This window comes from Anticarsia gemmatalis, chromosome 10 (genome assembly GCF_050436995.1).
Source record: "Anticarsia gemmatalis isolate Benzon Research Colony breed Stoneville strain chromosome 10, ilAntGemm2 primary, whole genome shotgun sequence".
Lineage (NCBI taxonomy): Eukaryota > Metazoa > Arthropoda > Insecta > Lepidoptera > Erebidae > Anticarsia > Anticarsia gemmatalis.
This window is the reverse complement of record NC_134754.1, coordinates 9,792,132-9,813,231: the sequence shown is the minus strand read 5'-3', so window position 1 is coordinate 9,813,231 and position 21,100 is coordinate 9,792,132. Positions and strand designations below refer to the sequence as shown.

The 21,100-nt window shown below is 33.6% G+C and overlaps 3 protein-coding genes across 3 annotated transcripts in view; 1 reads left to right on the top strand and 2 right to left on the bottom strand.

Moving 5' to 3' along the window:
• Positions 1 to 324: 324 nt before the first annotated feature.
• On the top strand, positions 325 to 5,280 carry LBR (lamin B receptor). Its single transcript, XM_076119146.1, has 4 exons — positions 325 to 538; positions 627 to 1,953; positions 2,855 to 3,296; positions 3,679 to 5,280. The coding sequence occupies exons 2-4, from the start codon at positions 628 to 630 to the stop codon at positions 3,963 to 3,965; spliced, it is 2,055 nt and encodes a 684-aa protein (XP_075975261.1). The 5' UTR covers positions 325 to 538; position 627; the 3' UTR covers positions 3,966 to 5,280.
• A 109-nt stretch (positions 5,281 to 5,389) lies between these two features.
• Positions 5,390 to 21,100, bottom strand: part of LOC142976301 (Kv channel-interacting protein 4-like) — a 147,079-nt gene continuing 131,368 nt past the window's right edge. The window contains exons 4-7 of the mRNA XM_076119589.1: positions 18,428 to 18,622; positions 9,526 to 9,599; positions 8,989 to 9,201; positions 5,390 to 8,722 (exon numbers count right to left, since the gene is read on the bottom strand). Coding sequence (XP_075975704.1) covers positions 8,612 to 8,722; positions 8,989 to 9,201; positions 9,526 to 9,599; positions 18,428 to 18,622 — 593 coding nt within the window. The 3' untranslated portion in view covers positions 5,390 to 8,611. The remainder of the gene's footprint in view (positions 8,723 to 8,988; positions 9,202 to 9,525; positions 9,600 to 18,427; positions 18,623 to 21,100) is intronic.
• Sumo (Small ubiquitin like modifier) lies at positions 10,390 to 12,137 on the bottom strand. Its single transcript, XM_076119602.1, has 3 exons — positions 11,970 to 12,137; positions 11,697 to 11,813; positions 10,390 to 10,985 (listed from the first exon to the last, which is right to left on the bottom strand). The coding sequence occupies exons 1-3, from the start codon at positions 11,985 to 11,987 to the stop codon at positions 10,842 to 10,844; spliced, it is 279 nt and encodes a 92-aa protein (XP_075975717.1). The 5' UTR covers positions 11,988 to 12,137; the 3' UTR covers positions 10,390 to 10,841.

Here is a 21,100-nt window from a genome sequence, read left to right as displayed (position 1 = left end):
CACAAACTATTGAATTCAATGGGACCCAAAATAGGTAAAATCATTGATAGAGAGTACCTACCACAACTCTACGCTCTAGAAATAGGTAGGTACCTACCTAACTAAAAAACTAACAAGTTTAAATTCCGAATCGTTATAGACCAATATTGACAGAGCGCATCACTATGATAACGGAATTTTACGGTCTTCTCATTGTAGAAAGTTAGGTTGCCTCCCCTGTTAGCCTGTTACACGCTATCTCGTTTTTACACCGAAGAAAACGCGAAACAAACAATAGTAGCGCATGGCATCAACTATTTTTAGCCAATCATAGGCCGCGTTTTTAAATTCATTCTAGCGTCGCCGTTCGTTGGCGCTTGGCTTGTTGCGCGTTCATTCATCGTGTTGATGTTGCGTACTTTTCGATTCGCTTGTTGGATTTTGTTTAGAAATAAATCGCTTTCTAGTGTGGTGCGAGTGTAAACAAGAAGAAAACGTAACAAAATATAAATAAGAGTCATAAGTTTCGGAACTGATGAAGACTGCATTATTGTGACAAGTAATTATCTTTGCGTGTGGTTTTTGAGATAATTTTAGATACAAAAAAAGTGCTTAGAATTATAACACGTTGCGATATTTTATTGCAGAATGTCTACTAGAAGCGGTAGAATAAGAGCCAGCAACATAGATGTGAGTCCATCCAGGACACGGAAAGGAGTATCGCCGACGCGTTCTCCCGCCAGAACGCGGAAAAGTTCTCCGCCGGCGAGGAAAACTCCACCACCCGCCTCGAGATCACCCGGCCGAAAATCTCCTGCTAGAAAATCACCTAGCCGAAAACCAGCATCCAAGTTTCCCGCGCGTAAGTCGCCTTCAAGAACAACCAAAGAAAAAGACACGTTGATAACAGAACCTGAAGCTCCGGTTCCTAAATCTCCGTCAAAGCGACCTCCAATTGACAGTGATGTGGCGGTTAAACTTGATGACTTAACTACCAAACTATCCTCATATCGTAGTACTCGCTCTAAACGCTTCGAGTATTCTATCAAAGATTTGACCTCAAACATCAAGGAGAGTGAATTCTCATTGGATAAAGTGAATGGATTGGATGCTAACGAGGTTTATGGTCTGCGGAACAGGAGATCTGTCGAGGAGGTCGCGCCACGGAGATCTAGTAGGCTGCGGGAGTTTATAGACAATGTGCCAGACATTAGACGCAGCATGAGTAAATCACTCAGCCAGAGTAAATCTGTGAGCAAGTCTGTTAGTAAATCAATAGATGCATATTCAGATGAAGAGAATTCAGAAGTGGAGTTCCAAAGAGAGAAATCTAAATTGATAACTAGGAAATTGGCAACTCCGCTTAGAAGAAGCCTAAGTAGTCTGACTGAAGTTGCAAGTAAATGGGAATTTGGTGGAAGAATAGGTTCAGCCTGTTTGCTACTGCTCATACCGTTGACAGTATTCTCTATAGTAATCTCTTGTAAAAAATCTTGTTCTTTTAATTCACTATTAGATCTGTCTGCTTATAAATCTCTTCAAGTCTTCTTTAGTTTACAAGCCTTAAGTTTTATATTTGTACAGTTTGTTATACAAGCTATATTTGTAGTAGTGCCTGTATTAGGACCTAGATCTGACCGTATGGATGACACTGGCACAAAGCACTGTTTCAATGCATTTTTTTCTTCTCTTTTTACTATAACTGTACTGTTTACTATGGACTTTTTCCAAGTTGTCAACAAAGATAGTTTATTGAATGAATACTTGAGGCTAGCGGTCATATCATACATTTTTGCTATACTTCTGAGTATTGTTGTGTATCTCAAAAGTCGTAAAACGGATTCAGAAGAATTGAACCAGTATGGAAATACAGGATACACTTTGTATGATTTCTTTATGGGAAGAGAGATCCATCCATTCATAAAGAAGTTGGATGTGAAACTATGGATATCAAGAATCTCTAATATTAACACTGTGAGTATAATTGCTTAATACTTATAATTCATTTAAAATCTAATCTACAAGATGAGATCTATGGATTTGATTAAAGCAAGGAAAGTTTATAAGGCAAGGGGCATTCAATGGTCTCTGCCTACACCTTTGAAAAAAAGGTGGGACTTTAAGTATGTATGTGTCTAATTGTATCTTTGAGCAACTCAAATGTAATGAAATAAAATTATTATGTTTCCCTGCTCTATTTAAAAACTATGTCAATTGTCACAGAATGTCTATTTTTAAACTTGTTTGCATTGCAAGATTACCACATGTCATTACATTGCATATGTGGGCTCAACAACATATTTTGTACATTATTTACCTTTATTTAGCATAAACTCTCACACAAAGATTTAATCTTTTTGCTGGCATTATGTGATATTTTGCATATCAATTCATGAGTATTGTTGTAGAATGTTATAGACAGATTTAAATACCTAACACCATTCAAATATTTATCACAGTTTCATATCCTGTTTGCCATAGTTTTTACACACACATATTTTTAACTCACAATATTTCCTTATAACTGAATGAGGGCTGGACACAATCAGTGAGATTAAATAATGTAAAATACATACTTGTAAAAAAAGCTAATTAAAAAAATCTAGGACTGGACTTGGGCTTATTGTCTGTCCAGACAAGACACTTTATGATGTAAAGTGTGACCATAAAGTATCAAATTTAGGGATATCTAAGTAAAAGAGTAGTATTAAATCAGAAAATATGACCAGTTATAAATGCAAATAGTTCAGCCTTATCAACATCTTAATGAATGCTAATAAATACGAATACCAGAACTGCTAATTAACATTCATGTATGTGAACATAAAATTCTAATACTTCTACTTGATGTATAATGCTGTATATTTTGTTTCAGCTTATCTTATTATCTCTGATCTTCACCCAAGGTCTTCATATCAAAGTTAATGAAAAAACCGATTTGGCATTGGAAGCAAGAAATTTAACACTCGAAAACTTGAAGCAATTACTGGAAAATGTACAGTTGAAGCCAACAATTATTTTATTCTCTATAATGCAAATAATATATGTACTAAACTTTATTATGAAGGAGTATAAGATAACTACGACATTTTTCTGGCAGTGTGAGGGTGTAGGGTACCTACAGATTGTATCAAGCGCCCTCTACCCATTCTATTTCACCACAATATCTAAATATGTGGCAGATAGTGCAATAGTCTTGTCGACTAACACTCTAATCTCTGCTTCCGTACTCTTTCTGCTGGGATTTTTAACAATGCTTATTAGTAACAATATTAAATATGAGTTCAGGAAAAATCCACTACAACATAGCTTGGCAAGTAAGTAACAAAATTATATTTAGAAATTTATTGTATGCATATACACACCTTCTGCTCATTCTGTTTGACTTGGTGCCTTAAGGGTAATAAGACAGCAATCGCAATATTCTCATTGTGATAGATGATAATAGACTAAAAATAGACATAAGTGTGTACACAGTAAATCTTTACAAGTGCAGAAAATGTGTAATACAGATATGAGTGTTCTGATGCTTATTACTATTTAAGATGCTTGGTTGATGGGCAATTGTAAGAGCCTTTTATGTCATAACAACTAGATTATTTATACAAGTAATTCATTATCTTCATTCAACACTTAATGACCCCACTGTTTTGTCATGGTATAATGTTCTACAGTCATATTTTTTTTATCTTATTTCAGACCTAGATGCAATGCCAACTTTCCATGGAAAGAAGTTACTGGTGTCAAATATGTGGGGCATACTACGTCATCCAAATTACACTGGCGATATCCTGATACATATCGCGTTTGCATTGCCAGGGATCTTATCGGGTCAGTATGTGGCCGCGGCGCCCGCTCTTTTGACCATCCTGATGTTATTGCACCGCGCATGGCGAGACCATGCCAGGTGCCAGCGACGCTATGGAGCTGCTTGGCAAAGATACTGCAAGAGAGTACCCTCAGTAATTATACCAAAAGTTCTATAGTAATGATCTTCCGACATACAATCAATAAGTTTGTTGTTTGTTTCACTGTCTTACGGATTTTTGTTTCGGCTTTTGTTTTTATGTGAAAAAATAACTTTATGTTGTCAGTCTGACTTGTGTGAAACAAGCATTTACTTCATTCTAAAAGATCATAGCAATTAAGAACACATTACGTATAGTAATGTAGATTTGATTTATATTTAAATACATATTTAAGAGTTTTATGTAGAAGAAGATTTTATCTATACAATAATGTGTAAATATTATATTATTTGCCGCAATGTATGTATCACAACACAATATACAATTGAGATAATTATTATTTATATGTTCGATCTCTGCATGCCAATTTTAATTTTTAGTTGAATTTAATGACAATTTATTATTGACTAAGTTGGTAGTTAGAAATTGAGATTAAATGCTGCCTATCAAAAAACCACCGTACAAAATTCAAATACTTAATTTGCTCTCTTTATTATTTTATAATTTTTGGATATTTTTTCGAATGATATTGATTTGGACAATTTGGTAGTGTAGTTTATATATTTTTCGCGTGAACAAATAAGTAACGCCTTCTTTTAATAATTTAGGAACATTTTATAGATTACGAAATGAATTTATTATGGTATTTAGCTGTATTTTTACCTGCATGTGTGAATCTTATTTACTCGCAATATATTTTTGTGACTGTTAATTGGATAAGTGGTACAATAATTTAAATTGTAATTAAAAAATTAGAATAATGTCAAGGTACAGAACCGTCTAAATTCTAAATTTGTAAGACTAAATTAGGTTATATTATTTTTTTATAAATGGTTTTAGGAATAAAAATGACAAATGTAAATTTGTGAAGTTGTAGTACTGAATGTGAAATTAAATCGATATTTTCAAAACGCGAGGTTTTGCAATATGCTTGTGTAAGACGTTTTTTGTCTGTAGTTACGCTGTCTAACATTGTGCCTACGCAGTAACTGCGGGTTAGTTGAATTAGAATTTTCATAATGTAGTTGGGATTTAGGTGAATTGAAATAAATTGTGCTTTTACATAATTTTGTAGACATGTTGCTCAAAGCTTGCGCATTAATATAACGTATCAAATACTTATAATGGAAATTATTCCGCCTTTTCGGATCAATTTTATCTAGTTGTAACTTGCCATATTAGAACAAAATTAATGTTTGGATTACGAATGAATTTGAGAATATAAATTAGTTTTTACAATTTTGGCGTTGGGAGTGTTTTCATAATGAGTTCACTTTTAGATTTTAGTAATTGTCACACAGAATTTTCAAATAAATATTTTGTACAAAGTGTACCTGAATGTTGTTTTATTTTACAAATACTCTTGCGTTAATTATATTACCATTCAACTTGCACACAACTGCTTATTATAGTTCTGTAGGTGTTAGTAATTAAACCAATCATTAATTCCATTTATTTATTTTTCTATAAAATACACATACAATTTGTAAATAAACAATTCAATATTCAAATATCTAATTTACAGATTCGTTCCTAAACGTATTCATTACGTCCACGCTATAATGTACTATTACATGGATGTAGGTTTAATATGCAACAATTATTACAACATCAAACAAATATCATTGATTAAATACTAAAAAATGTGTCTAGGTTTATGGACATTGTTCAAATCTACAAATGACTGATATGTACTTCATTTCTGCGAATTATTGGCAGAACTAATCGGAAAAGGAGTTTGAAAAGTGAATTATGTAAATAAAATAAGCTGAAGATATGACATCGCATGCAATGTAACATTTAAGTCCTATGGGACAAAACAGCATCTATACTAAAATAACTAACATCAAGTACCTGTAGATTTTAGACTAGTACATGGACCTTAAGACAAAATCGATATTCATTAATTTATCATCCTAATAGGCCTATTATAAACGCTCTGAATATTTAACTGGTGCAACCTTTTAGAGAAACACAAGTAACGTTACTAACTTTCAAACGATGATCAATTTCGCTTACAAAAAGGCTGCACTCCTTTTAAGGGTCATTTTTGGCACTAAGATTTACAATTGTGTTACATACTTTAGAAGACATTAGATTAATTTTAAATCAATCAAAACTCAAGATTACACGAGATAAACCTAAGATCGCACATAGTTTAATTTTTTATCTAACAACTTTACCTAAATTTCATCATAAGATTGTGTTTTTATCCTAAATGTATATATTTAGCATTTTTTAAACTTAAAAATACATATTCTTTGGGTTTACAATAAGTATTTAATACACTTGAGAGGTATACAATACAACTGGAGTCATACGATAGTTTGAACGTAACGGTTAAAATTGGGAAGACACATAAATATCTAGGTATGTAAGCTCGACCAATTAAACGAGGTATAAGCGTAGTGGGACACTGGTGCCCGAAGTGTAACGATTATGACCTCAATTTATTTCCGGTTGGTAACTAGTATTTTGTAAGATTTCATTTACCTAAAAATGTATACTTAATATGGTAAATAAGTGTACTCATATAATTTGGGTATGGCGGGTAGCTAAAACGTTCTAAGCTTTATATAATGTAATATCTATTTATAAATATCAAACGTAAAGTACCTTAACATCATTTAGATCATTATTTCATCACTTTTTAATCACATTACATACGTTAATTAATAAATACATAATAGTGTTGTTATTTCGCACGTTATTATTTCAGTATTAATACGATGTTATTAATGCCATCTAGTTATTTGGTTCCATTTAACATTCACTATGAAAATATACACATTTAAATCTATATTATTAGTATTTACAAGGTATATTTACACATGACAACGTTTTAGAAAATATTTTATGGATTATTAGTTTCCACAGTATAAGAAAATTATGAGAAGTGGTACCTAATAGTGTAAATAATTTGGGTGTTTTTATAAAAAATACTAACTTTTTGACAAATTAGTTTGAGTTTTCAAATATAGTAGTAGGATATTTCAAATTATTGTCCATTTAAAGAAAATAATAAACGTGTAGGATAATGAAGAAATTATTTTATGGCAGTGTTTTTATGACCCTTTGTTATTTAACTTTTAAATTAAAATTAGTTAAGACTAGCTGTAGCGTCGCTTAGGCCTTCTCTCTTTGGAGAATGCTCCAGTTACTGGGTAATTAGGATCTAAGCATTTATTTTTTTAGTTATGAAAGTAAACGTTTATTAGTCTAGCAATCAGTGATAATATATCATAGTTCGACTACTTATTGGTAGGCATACTATAAAATATCTTTAAAAATAATATTTATTACTAAATACTATGAAAAATGGCCGGAACGATTTGAAATGAAGAAAAACAAGTTTTTGAGATGTAGAGAAGTAATGTAGAAGGTCTCAAAAGTTAGGGTATTTATAACATGTGGCTTTTTATTTTTAACTATAGACAGCCTGTTAGGAGTCTCCAAAATACATATATGTTTAAGTTCCTACGAGCGTATCTACGTGTTTGAAAAATAATGTTTTTAATTTATTATAACAAGTTGTACGGATCTTTCGATTAAGATATATAAGAAGAAATACTATATCTAGTTAAACAGTTTTAAAATATGTATTTTTAGAATTAATTATTATCAGTGATATTCAGATAAATCTACCATTTGGAAATACAGAAAGTTTAGATACAAGACTATATTTTTGATAGATATCTTAGAATTTCATCTAGTAGAATTCATCAAACTAGAAATTTTAAAATGTTAAAGATAGTTTTATGTATAGGTACATCTAGTTACAAAATAAAAATGTACAGATATAGATGTATAGATAGATATTATCTTCGATGAGTAAATAGGACATTACAGGCTCCCTACACAACATCTTAAAGACGTGAATGTATTAGGTAAAGGTGTTATTATCTCCTTAAAGTATAAAATATGTAAGTATGTCTGATCTATAACATTGCATAGATTGGGAATGTTGTGTTCAAAAGCCAGAGCTAAGTAATACTTGCAAGGGTCTATCAAGACTCATTCGGAAATCTCTAGAATTCACTATAAAACTATATGTGGAATCATATCAAGTTCTTAAATGGACACTTAAATATATTATTTCTATTTTATTAAAATTCCTAATAATTTAATTAATACAAAATAAGCTTTACGTCATTCCATTGTTGACACCTTACATACAAAGTACTTTCCCTCCATATCATGAAGCATATTGTGTGAATTATAAAAACCTTTTTCCATGAACATTTTCTTTGCTAAAGCTTCACTTATAAATAAGGCATTTCTTACATATATTATCGTAATCAAACGATTGAAAGATGACACATAGTCACGTATTATGTTCTTATAACACACCTTTCACGTCAATTCCTAAAAATTGGTCTGGTTATAACTATAGGGGCGAATAACCAGTTATTAGGTTTTAAAAAGGTAATTCTTACGAAAAAACTATGAATTAAAATTATAAATTGGCGAAACATACGTCTGTACTGGCAACATTTGCAATTAGTTAGCTAACTACTTTCGTTATTATCTTGCATGGTCTTAGTTAGTTGCAGTTGCAGAAGAGAGACATTTGGAAGAATCTCTTAAGTACAATATGACGTAGTCGCCAAGTCGTAATGTCAGGGAGCGGTGCGCGGTGGTGCCCGCGCGCCGCTAGCAGGACGTCAGAAATTGCTATCAAATACCCCCATCGACCTCGAGATATCTTCATCACGTGAACAGCAGTCCAAGAATTCGTCTAGAGTCAGCACACCGTCGCGGTTAAGGTCCATTTTCTGAAATATTACGAAATTACTGTAAGTATGCAAGTTGCGTTCATATTGGCCAAGTGTCTTCCACTGGCACAGAGGATCGTGGGTTCGATTCTCGAGTTTAATGTTACTATGAATTTCTTCATAGGAAGTACTTAAGGGTGATTTACGGAACAGTTTCTTTAAAATAATAAATGATTTATCTACCTCATGACAACTACAATCAGACTCACTCTCAAAATATTTTTATCAGAAGGTAAGTCAAAAGTCAAGTAAATCATAAAAAATACCTGAAACAGTCTTTCTACTTTTTCCCGCACAGCATCGTCATCAATAAGGGGCTCCACAATCTTCCCCATGAGATCGTAGATAGCGGTGACTATTTCCGTCATTTCTTCTTTTGTAATGCACCCGTCGCCGTTTATATCGTACAGTGAGAACGTCCAACGCAGCTTCTCTTCTAATGTTCCTCTTGACAATACAGATAGCCCAGTTACGAATTCCTGTGATGAAAACAATTGAGATTTCTTATAATTGAGCAGATAAAATAACTGTACCGTATGATCCTTTTCAACTGAATTTTATGATGCAGAAATAGAAAATGTGATCGTTGTCGTGGGCTAAAACCACCGTTCAGATAGACGCTTTCTGGACTATTATTTCAGAGATAATAATCTAAAATTGTTTTATCGTGGGCGTTCCACCTTTAGTCGAAATACACCTACGGAATTGCACGATCAATGCTAGCTATTTTAAGCCAGTTCAATTAGTAAGAGCAATATGTGAATTGTGTATATTTCAGGCGTTTTCTATATTATATGACTTACCTCAAAACTTAACAAGCCACTTCTATCTTGGTCCAAGGTGTTGAATACGTAATGAGCATACTGCGCTGTGTTAGCTGAAATACATACAGTTGTGTTAGCAATAGGCATAGGCACATTTTCATTATAGTTAGGTATCTACCTAAAGTTGCTAACTATGATAAACCGCTGTACTTAAGGATACTATGGGGTATTTCCGGTTCAATATTTTAGTATTTGTAACTAATTTTGGTCATGTGCTTACGTGGCAGGTACTTTTTCTAATAAACGTTGAGGCATATGGAGTATGCATACTAACTTGTAAGCCGAGCCGTTTATTTGGAACAATATGATTGTATTTATTGGAAACTAGATAGGTTTCTGTCGTGTTTGATTTGACATTAATTTATAGATACGTACAATGTCGAAATGTTATCTCTATTGTAATTTGTATCTTATATTATGAAATCATATACTGATGAGTCATTCTAGACATATGAGTCATCACTTGTAAATCCTTAGGTATGTTATATATACCCGGTAAGTTTTAACTGTTGTTTATAACCAGCTTTAGTAATATTACAGTTCAACGGCTTTGTGCACTGACATATTCAGGATATTAAATTTGTTAGAGGGGCATGAACTTTGAATCAAAATCTTTCGTGTTTCATATCAAGTCAAAATTGAATTACTCACTAATTAATAGTAATTAACTTCAATTATCTTAATTAAGTAAAGTAAGTTGATAGTCTTAAGAAGAGCATATTTTCCATGTGAAGACGTCGTCGCACTAAAACCGTAAAGGCAAGGATAAAAAAATTATGGTGCAATAGATAATAAATATGATAGAGTAGATAGACAAGTATAGAAATAAACAAAATAAACAGCTTTGGTATTTTAAATTTAATTTATTTCAGATTTTTATTACATCAGTGGTTACATACTGACATTATGGTATGGACACAAGTCCAATAAATTATTACCACATAGTTTGAAAGTGTAATTAACTTTTTTTCACACTTAATAAACAGGAGCTGATCTGTTAAGTGTCAACTAAAAAAAATTATCACATTGGAATAATGATTGAAGTTACCTAGACCATTTGGTTGACCTCAAAATTTTCTCCTTAATTAAATACAAGTATACAGTACTACTATTTTAAGATACACATTGCTAAGTTATACAAAGCTTGGCTACCCAATTGTGTATCTCAAAAATTACATTGTTTTGCATTTTTATTTTAAAATTAACTTAATGTTAAAGAGATATTATAATAAAGGTACACCACATCATCCTCGGAAATTGGACAGTTCCTTAAGTTAAGTTTTTTAAAAAAGAAATTATTTATTTGGCTTGGCACCGCCGGTCTGCTGCTGGTAAACCTCTATTGTGTCTCCTTCTTCCATCTCCAATGATGTTGGTGTATCATTTTCATTAATAGGTTGTCCGTCAAATCTGAATCGCACCACTTGCATTGATAGACCCTGAAAGGATGAAATGAAATCATATAAACAATGCCACATTAATGTTAAGAATTCTTAATTGAAACTATGTTGCTATGTGCTATATTGGCTAATAAATTGCTTTCAGGGTGTACCCGACGTGTAACTAGGTAGTGACCATGTAGCGAGCTCTGAAAACTGCACCTGCATGGGTATTAAACAGCCAATTATTCACATTATAGTGATTGTAAGATGTTCTACTTGTGGTAAAACTATCGGTTGCGGTTTATCACCGAATTATTTGAAAAGTTGAGCAAGATAAAGTTGGCAGTCAACTCGGAAACAATTTTGAGAGATGTTGATAGCACTGTGAGTGTTGTTAGAAAACAATAACAATAATATACAATTGTTATAGGAAGATTTTCCATACCACATTAATACCACAAGAGCTTACAATACAGTGGAACAATGATCAAGTAAATAGCATCTTGTAGGATGCAGATTAAACACCAAGAAATATATTATTCTTTTAGAATCAACATAGCCACGTACTAATATCATGTAATAGGCTGGGAAATCAAAGTAATTGAACTAAATCGCTAGTCATGTTCTGAAAAATAAGTCAAGCAGTTTTTAAGACAAGTTTTCATTGTTCTAGACTTGCGAATGATGTTCAACAGGGTCGAACTATCATAATACTGAAATTTTACATCACAAAGGTCAAAGGCCGCATAGCAAATAGAATGCACTTACCGCTCTATCACAATAAGCATTCATCAGTTTCCTCAGTGGTGTGTGTTTTTTGATTTTGAACTGCACAATGGCATTATCTTGACCTAATACTTTAAGGTTGATATGTTCGCTTTCTCCCTGAAATACAAATAAAAATACGATGGAATATCATCTGAATAATCACAATACTGTAAAACACTTCACTTAGAAGCAAGTAACCACATTTTACTAATAACGCCATGTCGGTGAAGCACTGTTTTGTTAAGAACACTGATATTATAGTATTATACGCACCTTTTTCTCGTCAGACATTGTGAAATTGGTTTTTTAAAAAGTACTGTTAATACAAAGCAGAAACACCGTCGAAAATCCTAAGATTATCAAACGAAAACGCACTAGTGACAGTTTCGAGGTCCGATGGCGTGGTAATGGCGTCCGGTCGTGGCTTGGAGGAAACAGAGCAGGTTGGCCAACACATGCGCAGTCTCAACGATGAAATGGCGGGCTTCTGCGCAGTAGTAATGTTCGACAAAATTATAAAAATGAAGATATTTTTTTATTCAATGAGAAACGCATTATCTAGACCTAACAGCATTCGTATATTTCCGTTAAAAATATTAATTATGTTTGCCACTAGTTATCGAGGATTCCCATAACATTTACTTTATTTTTGCCATAGACTAATAGTATGGTATTTTAAACTGAGTAAATAATTTAAATATTAATATTTCATGCATAAATTATAACATACTTCCACTTTTTTTGCGAATGCATAAAAATAGAAAATCAATATCCTTCGATTGTACTACCAACTGCAGAAAGCCATTTCCGCTGCTAGTGTTGTACTCTGTCCGTATCTAGTGATGTAGCGGGTCGATAAAAACGTTTCGTTTCACGGAAAAAGAGACGAGGTTTAAACAAAGCGTTGTGAGAGGCAATCACAACGCTTTGTTTAAACCTAGAATAAATGTATGCGATTCTTATATCGAAAAGGCGTAACGATTTGGTGTATGACTTAATTTAGATGATTTAAAACGCTGCTTCCACTTATGAACGTAGCCGGTCTATTGACGGTTAACATCGGACACTCAGAGCGCTATAGAAACAGCTCTGGAAAACGGAACGTTAATTGCCATAAAATGTGTAAAAACAACTTTTTTAAAAGGATTTGCAGAGAAATGTGCGCTGGCCAGCTATCCACAAACAATAATATATTTCTTTCGCGGTCCCATAAACGAGACATTCCAATAACAGATTCATTCTACTACAAAAAAATGAAAAACTATAAATTTTTGCTTTTTCAACGCAATTTATATACCTACCTACTGATTTTAATATCGTATCTTTTCATGTGCTTTCTTCTAACATGTCCAAATCGTAGCAGTTGATTTCTTGGCAGTTAATCGGTGACGGTAGCCAAGACACTCACATCAAACGTAGGTAGCATTTTCGTCACTGCCATATGAATTGGCATGTCTTTTTTAGATAAAGTAAAGACAGGATTATTTTAAGGGGTCCTAAATGTAAATTGTTATTAACTTTAAGTCAATTAACGATTAACAGTAATAAAAAAATATTGTAAATAAGTATTTATTCTTTTTCATGTGAACAAAAGTGTTATCTTTATGATTCTTTACATGTTAGACACAAACATATTTGGCGATGAAAATAATTTTGAGAAACATTCGGGCATAAGTATAATATCTTATACCAGCTGCATAGGGGCTTCCTTTGCTTGTGTGAGTGTGTCGGTCTGGCGGGACACTCAATAAAAAAAGGAATGAGCGATTACCTGTGTCAAGCAGAGTCTCTACTCTGCTTGACACAGGTAATCGCTCATTCCTTTTTTAAGCGGGTTAAACAATTTGGCAACAAAGATGTGCCACTTATAAAAAAAATAGCTTGGCATTTTGAGCTTTGAATTAAGTTTTAAGTTACGTAATAGTAACAGCTTTCACAACAATTTTAAACAACAGATACAAATCCTACGCTACAGTTATAAATCCTTTTTTGTTTCAGCAAGTGTATTTTATGGGCGATGATTGTTGTTTCCGCAGCGTTTGGCGTAACGTATGTGTCGTGAAATCGCGGATTTGTGGGTGTTGCCTCACACAGATAACAACCTCAGAGGCAGTTGGGAATAATTGCCGCCGGGCCTCTGTTTTTGCCGGAATTAAATTTGCTACGTGGCTTCATTTAAATAAAAATCGTACGAGTGAAAGCGTGCTTAAATTTTGTAGGTTTGAATTACCTAAAAACAATTTTAAGTAATGGCAATGGAATGTTAATTTACAAAATAACGTATTTGTGTCATGTGCGCAAATATAAAAGTGTCGATAAAAATAAGTTGCGAATAATAAAAAATGAGCTTTTTTGGCTTTACTTCTTCTCGTAGAGTTAAATAAATATGTGTAGCCATCACATGTATCATAAATTAATGTCTTTTAAAATTTAATTTTCTTACGACAGAGAATTTCCTGGTACGCGGACTCTAGATAGAGTTACCATAGCGTTCATAACTTGTTAGCAGGTAGGAACTTAGCCTGGCACTTTGACTACACAGTTTCAACTGTATATACCTGACAATATACCGTGGACGTGGGTGTCCGTAAACTGAGACTTTTCACAAATATGTCGCGTAGGTGGACAATAGGACATTTAAAATCTAAATAATTTACGCCTACACATAAGATACGCCCACAGCATTGTTTGAATGTTTACAAAGATTTCTACATGTTTTCTCGTTTTAAGTTCGCTCGTATTTCATCATAAGGATTATTTTTCGATTACGAAACACACGAATATAAAAACAGGCGCTGAATTAGGCCGCCCGTTTAAGACGAAATTAGAGTGGAATTTTCCTTCAATTCATTAGGTACGGGTACGACTGCCTTAGAAAAAGAGACTTCATATTTAAACATTTTATGTCACAAGGCATATTTTAGACTAGCTTTTGCCCGCGACTTCGTCCGCGTGGTTTGTGACAAACTTTAATCCCCTATTTTATCACCTTGGGGGTAAAATTGGACAAAATCCTCTCTAAGCGGATGCCTACGTAATAACATCTACCTGCAGGCTAAATTTCAGCCTGATCCCTCCAGTGGTTTGGGCTGTGCGTTGATAGATCACTATGCCAGTCAGTCACCTTTGAGTAATAAGTTTAGATTTGATTTATTAAAGTATTAGTGTTATTTTCGGCACTTTTAGGTAATTCAATGCAGGTAAGATACCTGAATCTTTTGTATTTTAGTGTGACAAAAAATGTTCATAAAAATTAGTACAAACATAACTTAAAATCCGTTCCTGTACATTCGGTAATAAGAATTCATAAAAAGCCGGTAAAAAGGTAGAATAATGTAAATTGCTTCGCCATTCTCCCCGCGCCGGTACAAAAGGCGATTGTTGTTGCTCGCTCCGCCATTGGAGTGCAGTAAGCGTACTTGTTAACTGCACTGAAAGCACTCACAGAGTTGCTCGTAGTGCTTGCTCGTAGCTACAGCACTTTTGCTTTCAACATTACATCATAATGATATGCGTTTGGTTTAAATGTGTACACATATTTAAGACTGTTTCCAAGGCTAAGACAATTTCGAACCAACTGCAATTATTTTTGAGTTTGTATCAATATGTTGTAAGCTACAAAAATATCAGAATTTACAATTTTCTCGCTAAAAGTTGCAAATAAATCGTGTTTATTATTAATACATACCGAAAAATCTTACGTTTAGCGAGTCATGACCAACCAGACTAGAACTACCAATAATAATAGACCATTGTTTAATAGCTAGGTACCTACTTACACGCTTTATTTCATGAATCTGTATATACCTTTAACACAGACTTAGTCAAATCCCAGCATGTCATTAGAATCTGTCGTCAATAACCGTTCGCGTGGTGATTTTTTTGCGCCTTCGTTAACCGTCCTCTTTGCATCCAATTCAAATTGCCTTCTAGACATTCAATTTTATTCGGAGCCAATTTGCAGTTGATTGTGCGACTCTTAGATAAGATTTGTTCAGCCAACTTTCGATTGAATTGTTTCTTAACGGTCTGTTAGATGTCCCATTGGTTGTTATCGACGATTTGGAGAAAATTATTGAAGTGTTACTTTTTTGTTATTACCAACTTCATTGGCTCTCTTCCAGGTTTAACTGAGCAGTTATTAGCGATATTTTATTAATTCTTTATTGCTAGGAATGAAAGTAATCTTATAAAAAAGACAGGTAAATGTTTGAGTAGATTCCTTTTAGTTCTGTCACATTTTGCCATTAGTTGTTTATGTTTAAGAGTATACTTCTTTTAGTGCCAACTTGTACAGCAGTAGCTCGATTCTCTACTACTATCGACAACCGACAACCGAACTGTCATCGAGAAATTTTGTATGAAAATCTGATCAGCGCCTCTGACGGGCGTCGTAGGAAATGTTTTGGCAGTACATTCTAAATGTCAAAATTTCGATAGCTAGCCGGTTGTCTGTAGTCGATAGTGGTAGAGAATCGAGGTACAGGTGCCTACGGTTACAGCACCATAAACTAAAGGAAATAGACGCTGAAAGAAAAATACCTCCTTAAACGTTTTTAAACTTTTGCGACTTGTCAATTTCACAATGAGAAACGGGTTTTAAATGCGAGAAAAATAGAGGCTGCACATAATAATAATGCTTTCGTGTTAAAAATGCCCATTTCCATGAAGCGGTTGAATTGCGTAGTGAAATACTAAAATGAGTAAAATCTTGATATAAACCTCCTGACATTACAGTCACTGAACTGAAAGTTTATGTTATTTATGAAAAATAATATCGATAATATTAAAAAGCTCAAAGTTTTAAAATAAGTATTCGAAACGTTTTCCGTATATAGTTTTATTCATAACGGTCCAGTCATGCAATAGCGAGTGCAATTACAGAACACTGAACAAAATACTCGTTTGAAAAGCAATTTTCAAATATATTTCCGCGAAATACTACTAACGGGAACCGGTAATTCTGAATGGAATTTTTGTGATTCGATTTATTGGTAAACTTTTATTTATTTTAAAAATTTCCAACGTACTTCTGCATTAGCTTGCCAAACACAATTATATAGGAGACTTCTATATTCCAGGTAATTACAACCGAGATCATATTTTTATATTACATCACCTAAAACATAGTCATCAATCGAAATTCCCCTTTAAACTAATGGCATTAAAATCTATTTTCGTTCGTCGATACGCTGAAGTTCGTGAACTTACGGCCTCCTGGACAATTTGGTGGATGTAAAGCAGTACCCGCAAGCAGACCACTCAACTTGATGGGATTATATGATTATGTGATGCGTTTTTCATGTCCTCATTTTATTCCCTTACTACGGAGTAGAGGGGTACTTTATTAAAGGTTTTTGCGGCTCGCGTTGGGTCGGCTATGACTTTGTAATGGCAGTTTGCGTGTGATCAAGTCATATTGTTATAAAGTGTGTAATATGCTTGAATATCTTCATACTTTATGAAGAACCTTCCCACGCAATTTTTTATTTAGTAATCTACGTAATTCTTAATTCTTCGTTTTTTTTCTAAAAATCGTAATCTTATAGTGAAATGATAAATTATTATTCATATTTTGTTAGTGAAGTAAAGAGTGTCACCGCTTTGACTCAAAAAATCCGCAGTCACACGGAATTCATAGATTTCTTTCTAGAACTTCTATTACGAAACGAAGGAACAAAAAGATCCTTGCCTCCGTCATTTTTATTCGACATTTATCTTATTCTAGCTAAAAGCGTTACCGTTGGACAAACACTTACCTGTCTCCAGATGGATTTCCGATGATTATTTCTTCTTCACGTATCAAGGACTCCAAATGTGTACCTAGGAACCCCTACTCACGTCTCGATTTTGATATACGATCGGGTACAGAATCTAGTTTTAGTAACTATTGTTACAGTAAGGGCATCAATGAATAGAATGAGCATGTTGGGGAGATCCATCGAAAGGGTCAGATAAAGTACTAAATAAATTATTTTGTTTGAAATTCAACGCAGTTTTTGGTTTACTACTATTATGAATTCACTCTTAGTGAACCTATTACAGTATACTCTACAGTGTTAGTCAAGTTATTGGAGATAAATGTAGACGAAACTTACGTATTCATGGACTAATACTTAATTATTTATGTCAAGTCTGATATTTTATTGCCCAAATTTTTAAAAAATCGATACTACCTGAAATATAGTCTACCGATTTTGTATAGATCAGAGTCGAGACACAAGTAAGGGTTATACGTTCATGTCAGGGAGAGGTGAGGGTAAATAAAACGAACACTCTTCGTATTGTTTATTGAACCTGGTTGGCCTTATTTCATTGGTATAGCTACAAAGATATAATAATATGTGTGCCACTTACCTTTGCGAAGATTTACTTGACAGACTTTTATTTGTAGCTTTCCTTTATAAAAGTTCGAAAGTATGTCGCGATTCTTTTATTTTTTCAAAGCCAGTAAGAGAAATAAATGGCGTTTTTAAAATACATTTCATGTTTTAAGGAAAGTTATTCTGTGAGATTTTACTTTTACTTTAAACATAAACTTTTATTAAAAGCCTACAATAATTTAAATTGATTATAGCATTTATTTTTCAAAATTTGAAAAATAAATCAGAATGAATGTTTTGACTTTGTATTTTCTAGCATCTGTAGCTGCAATATCGCAATTTGTTTTGCTATCAACTTACCTTGAAGAAAACTGATACAGTTGTTCTCGAAAAGAAAGCGTATCTTACCTCCTTGTGGGAAGAACTGTGAGTATATAAGCTTGAAGGTATCTTCTCTAACGACGCCAGTAGGACACTCTGCCTTGAAGCCTCTGTACAATCGTTTGAGCTCGGGTTCCGTGAAGCGGGTCGCGCGGCGCAGGGCCGCTATTGAGTCCGGTCGGTACCTCGGCAGCTGCTCACCCAACTCCTCGAGTTCCGAATCTGGAAAGAAAGAGATAAGAAATGATTAGATTCTATTTCATAGATGTTCATTTCGTACTTGAACAAATACATACATACATACTATTACATACATTATAACACGCCTGTTATAGTCGAAAGTTTAGGCAGAGATGTTTAAAATAGATACACCCACGTTTCGCTATGAACAATGTTAGTCCCATGTATTGCCATGTAATAAGGGGGCGAGGCTATTACAGAATAAGTAAAGAGACATTATAAATGAGGTTAAAACAGTTTTTGGGCGGCTATCCATGAAAGCACCATAATAAAAAAACTCTTCCACGCTTAAGTTCAAAACATGTTGCTGGAATAGAAATTGGTCGTTTAATTTGGAACGCCTAAAAAATCTTTATAAATGTTTTGGGCGTGTTATTTTTGTCACAAGGGCTCGATGTTACGGGTCTAATTGACCTTAACACAACCCTCGATAATAACTCTAAATTATATTTCAGGTACGCCTTTTTATTTATTCCGTTTTTTTTGCAGTAATATTTTTAGATGTTGTTGGTCCGTGTCCTGGCTTTTAAGCACTTCGGAGTGCGAAATTACATCAATTTTCATCGGACTCCCCGAAAATGCTGCATAACGATAAAAGCGGCGTGTCGGTTGGCTCTAATTAAAGAGTAGCTAGACTACTAGGCAGTCTGATGAGATTTTCACAGAAGCATGTAACGTTATGACGTAACCAATCAAACTTGGGGTTTGCTGTCTGTCTGTATTAGAACTAGGTGTAGGAAATTGGTGTGAGGCTTATGTAATTTCCTAGCAAATAAGACGGAGAGTTTGCTAACAATGCGTTAGGTTACGTAGAAAGATGTTCGCTTTTGATTTGATACGTTAAACCACCTACCTACCACATTAAAAAGAATTTAAAACGAAAAACGGACTTGATAAAAAACCACTAAAAGAAAAATACTGAACATTCAATTCTGCGAATTCCAATTTATACCAGCGACGAACAATTTCACAAAGTTAATAAAATCATAGTCATGATAAATTAAAAGCGCCGTACATAAAGCTATATCGGGAGGTTTATTAAGACCCATGTCCGAAGTGGTTTTTGTATCCCTATCCTTTGACAAAGGCCTGCCTTTACAATGAACTTCAAACAATGACGGTACTATATTTCATATTGTACATCATCTATCATTTATCGGGTATCATGGTGTCACTGCAAGACTAAGGAATTGAATTTTGGGAATGTTAAAGCGTTTGGTTATCTGTTAGGTTGTTAGTATTGAATAGTAGAAGATAATGTTTTAGGCAATAACACTCAGGTTGACTATATTACTCAATTCTTATTTGTTCGGGTTTAGTGTACTTTTGTCGAACAATATTCTTCAGTGCAGTTGTATACTCGGAAGACGACATAAATTTTGCTTTATATAGTTTAAGTCTTACTGAAAAGTATTTGTGGGATAATATGAGGGATTATACAAAAGTATGTATAAATAAATATTCGTATAAAAAATATTTTGTTCCGTAGTTCAATTTCTTTACTTATTAAAGACTAGCTGACCCGCGCAACTTCGCTTGCGTCACATAAGAGAGAATGGGTCAGAATTTTCCACGTTTTTGTAACACTTTTTACTGTTACCTACTCTGCTCTTATTGGTCGTAGCGTGATGATATAAAATATGCTTTTTTTTCACGAAAAATATTCTCAAAATTATTTATATCTCTTAATATAACGAAGTCGCGCTAAGGCATATCCGCCATTAAAACAGTTGCCATGGCAACGGAATTTTGTTAATTCAATGTCATTATAATATTGATTTTTCGCGACTTCGTTGAATTTTCTGAATTTTCCCGGGAAATGCGTCATTTTCCCGGGGTAAAAAGTAGCCTATGTCCTTTCTCGGGTATCAAAATATCTCCATACCAAATTTCATGCAAATTGGTTCAGTAGTTTAGACGTGATTGAGTAGCAGACAGACAGACAGACAGACAGACAGACAGACAGAGTTACTTTCGCATTTATAATATTAGTATGGATTTTTACTAGGTAGTAAGTAGTTCATAAAAAGGCCCAAAATAAACAGAACATGCTTTCTTGACATTTTGTGAATACACATTTTAGCCTGAAGTGCTTATTTTTGCTACGGATTTTGGAATTTCTTTTAATAAAAGGGAATAATACGAACTAAAATGTTTTCGTTTCAATTCTGGAGTAAAATTTTATATTTCAGCTTTAAGAAACGTGAATAGCTGTTTTTATTAGTGCTTCAGTTCTTTTGTATGACACTCACGTTCAGAAAAGAAGGTGGAATTTTAGCTTAAAAAATACGCCTGAATTAAAAACAAAGATGCCTAATACGCTAAGGAGCTATTCGTACATAACTGCTTTAACATAACAGAAACTTTTAATTAAACCTTTGCCGTTTCTTGTTTTTTTTTTATAAGGCTTTACTTCTAAAAATGCGATTGAAGTGATTTCCTACCATTATCAACAAAATT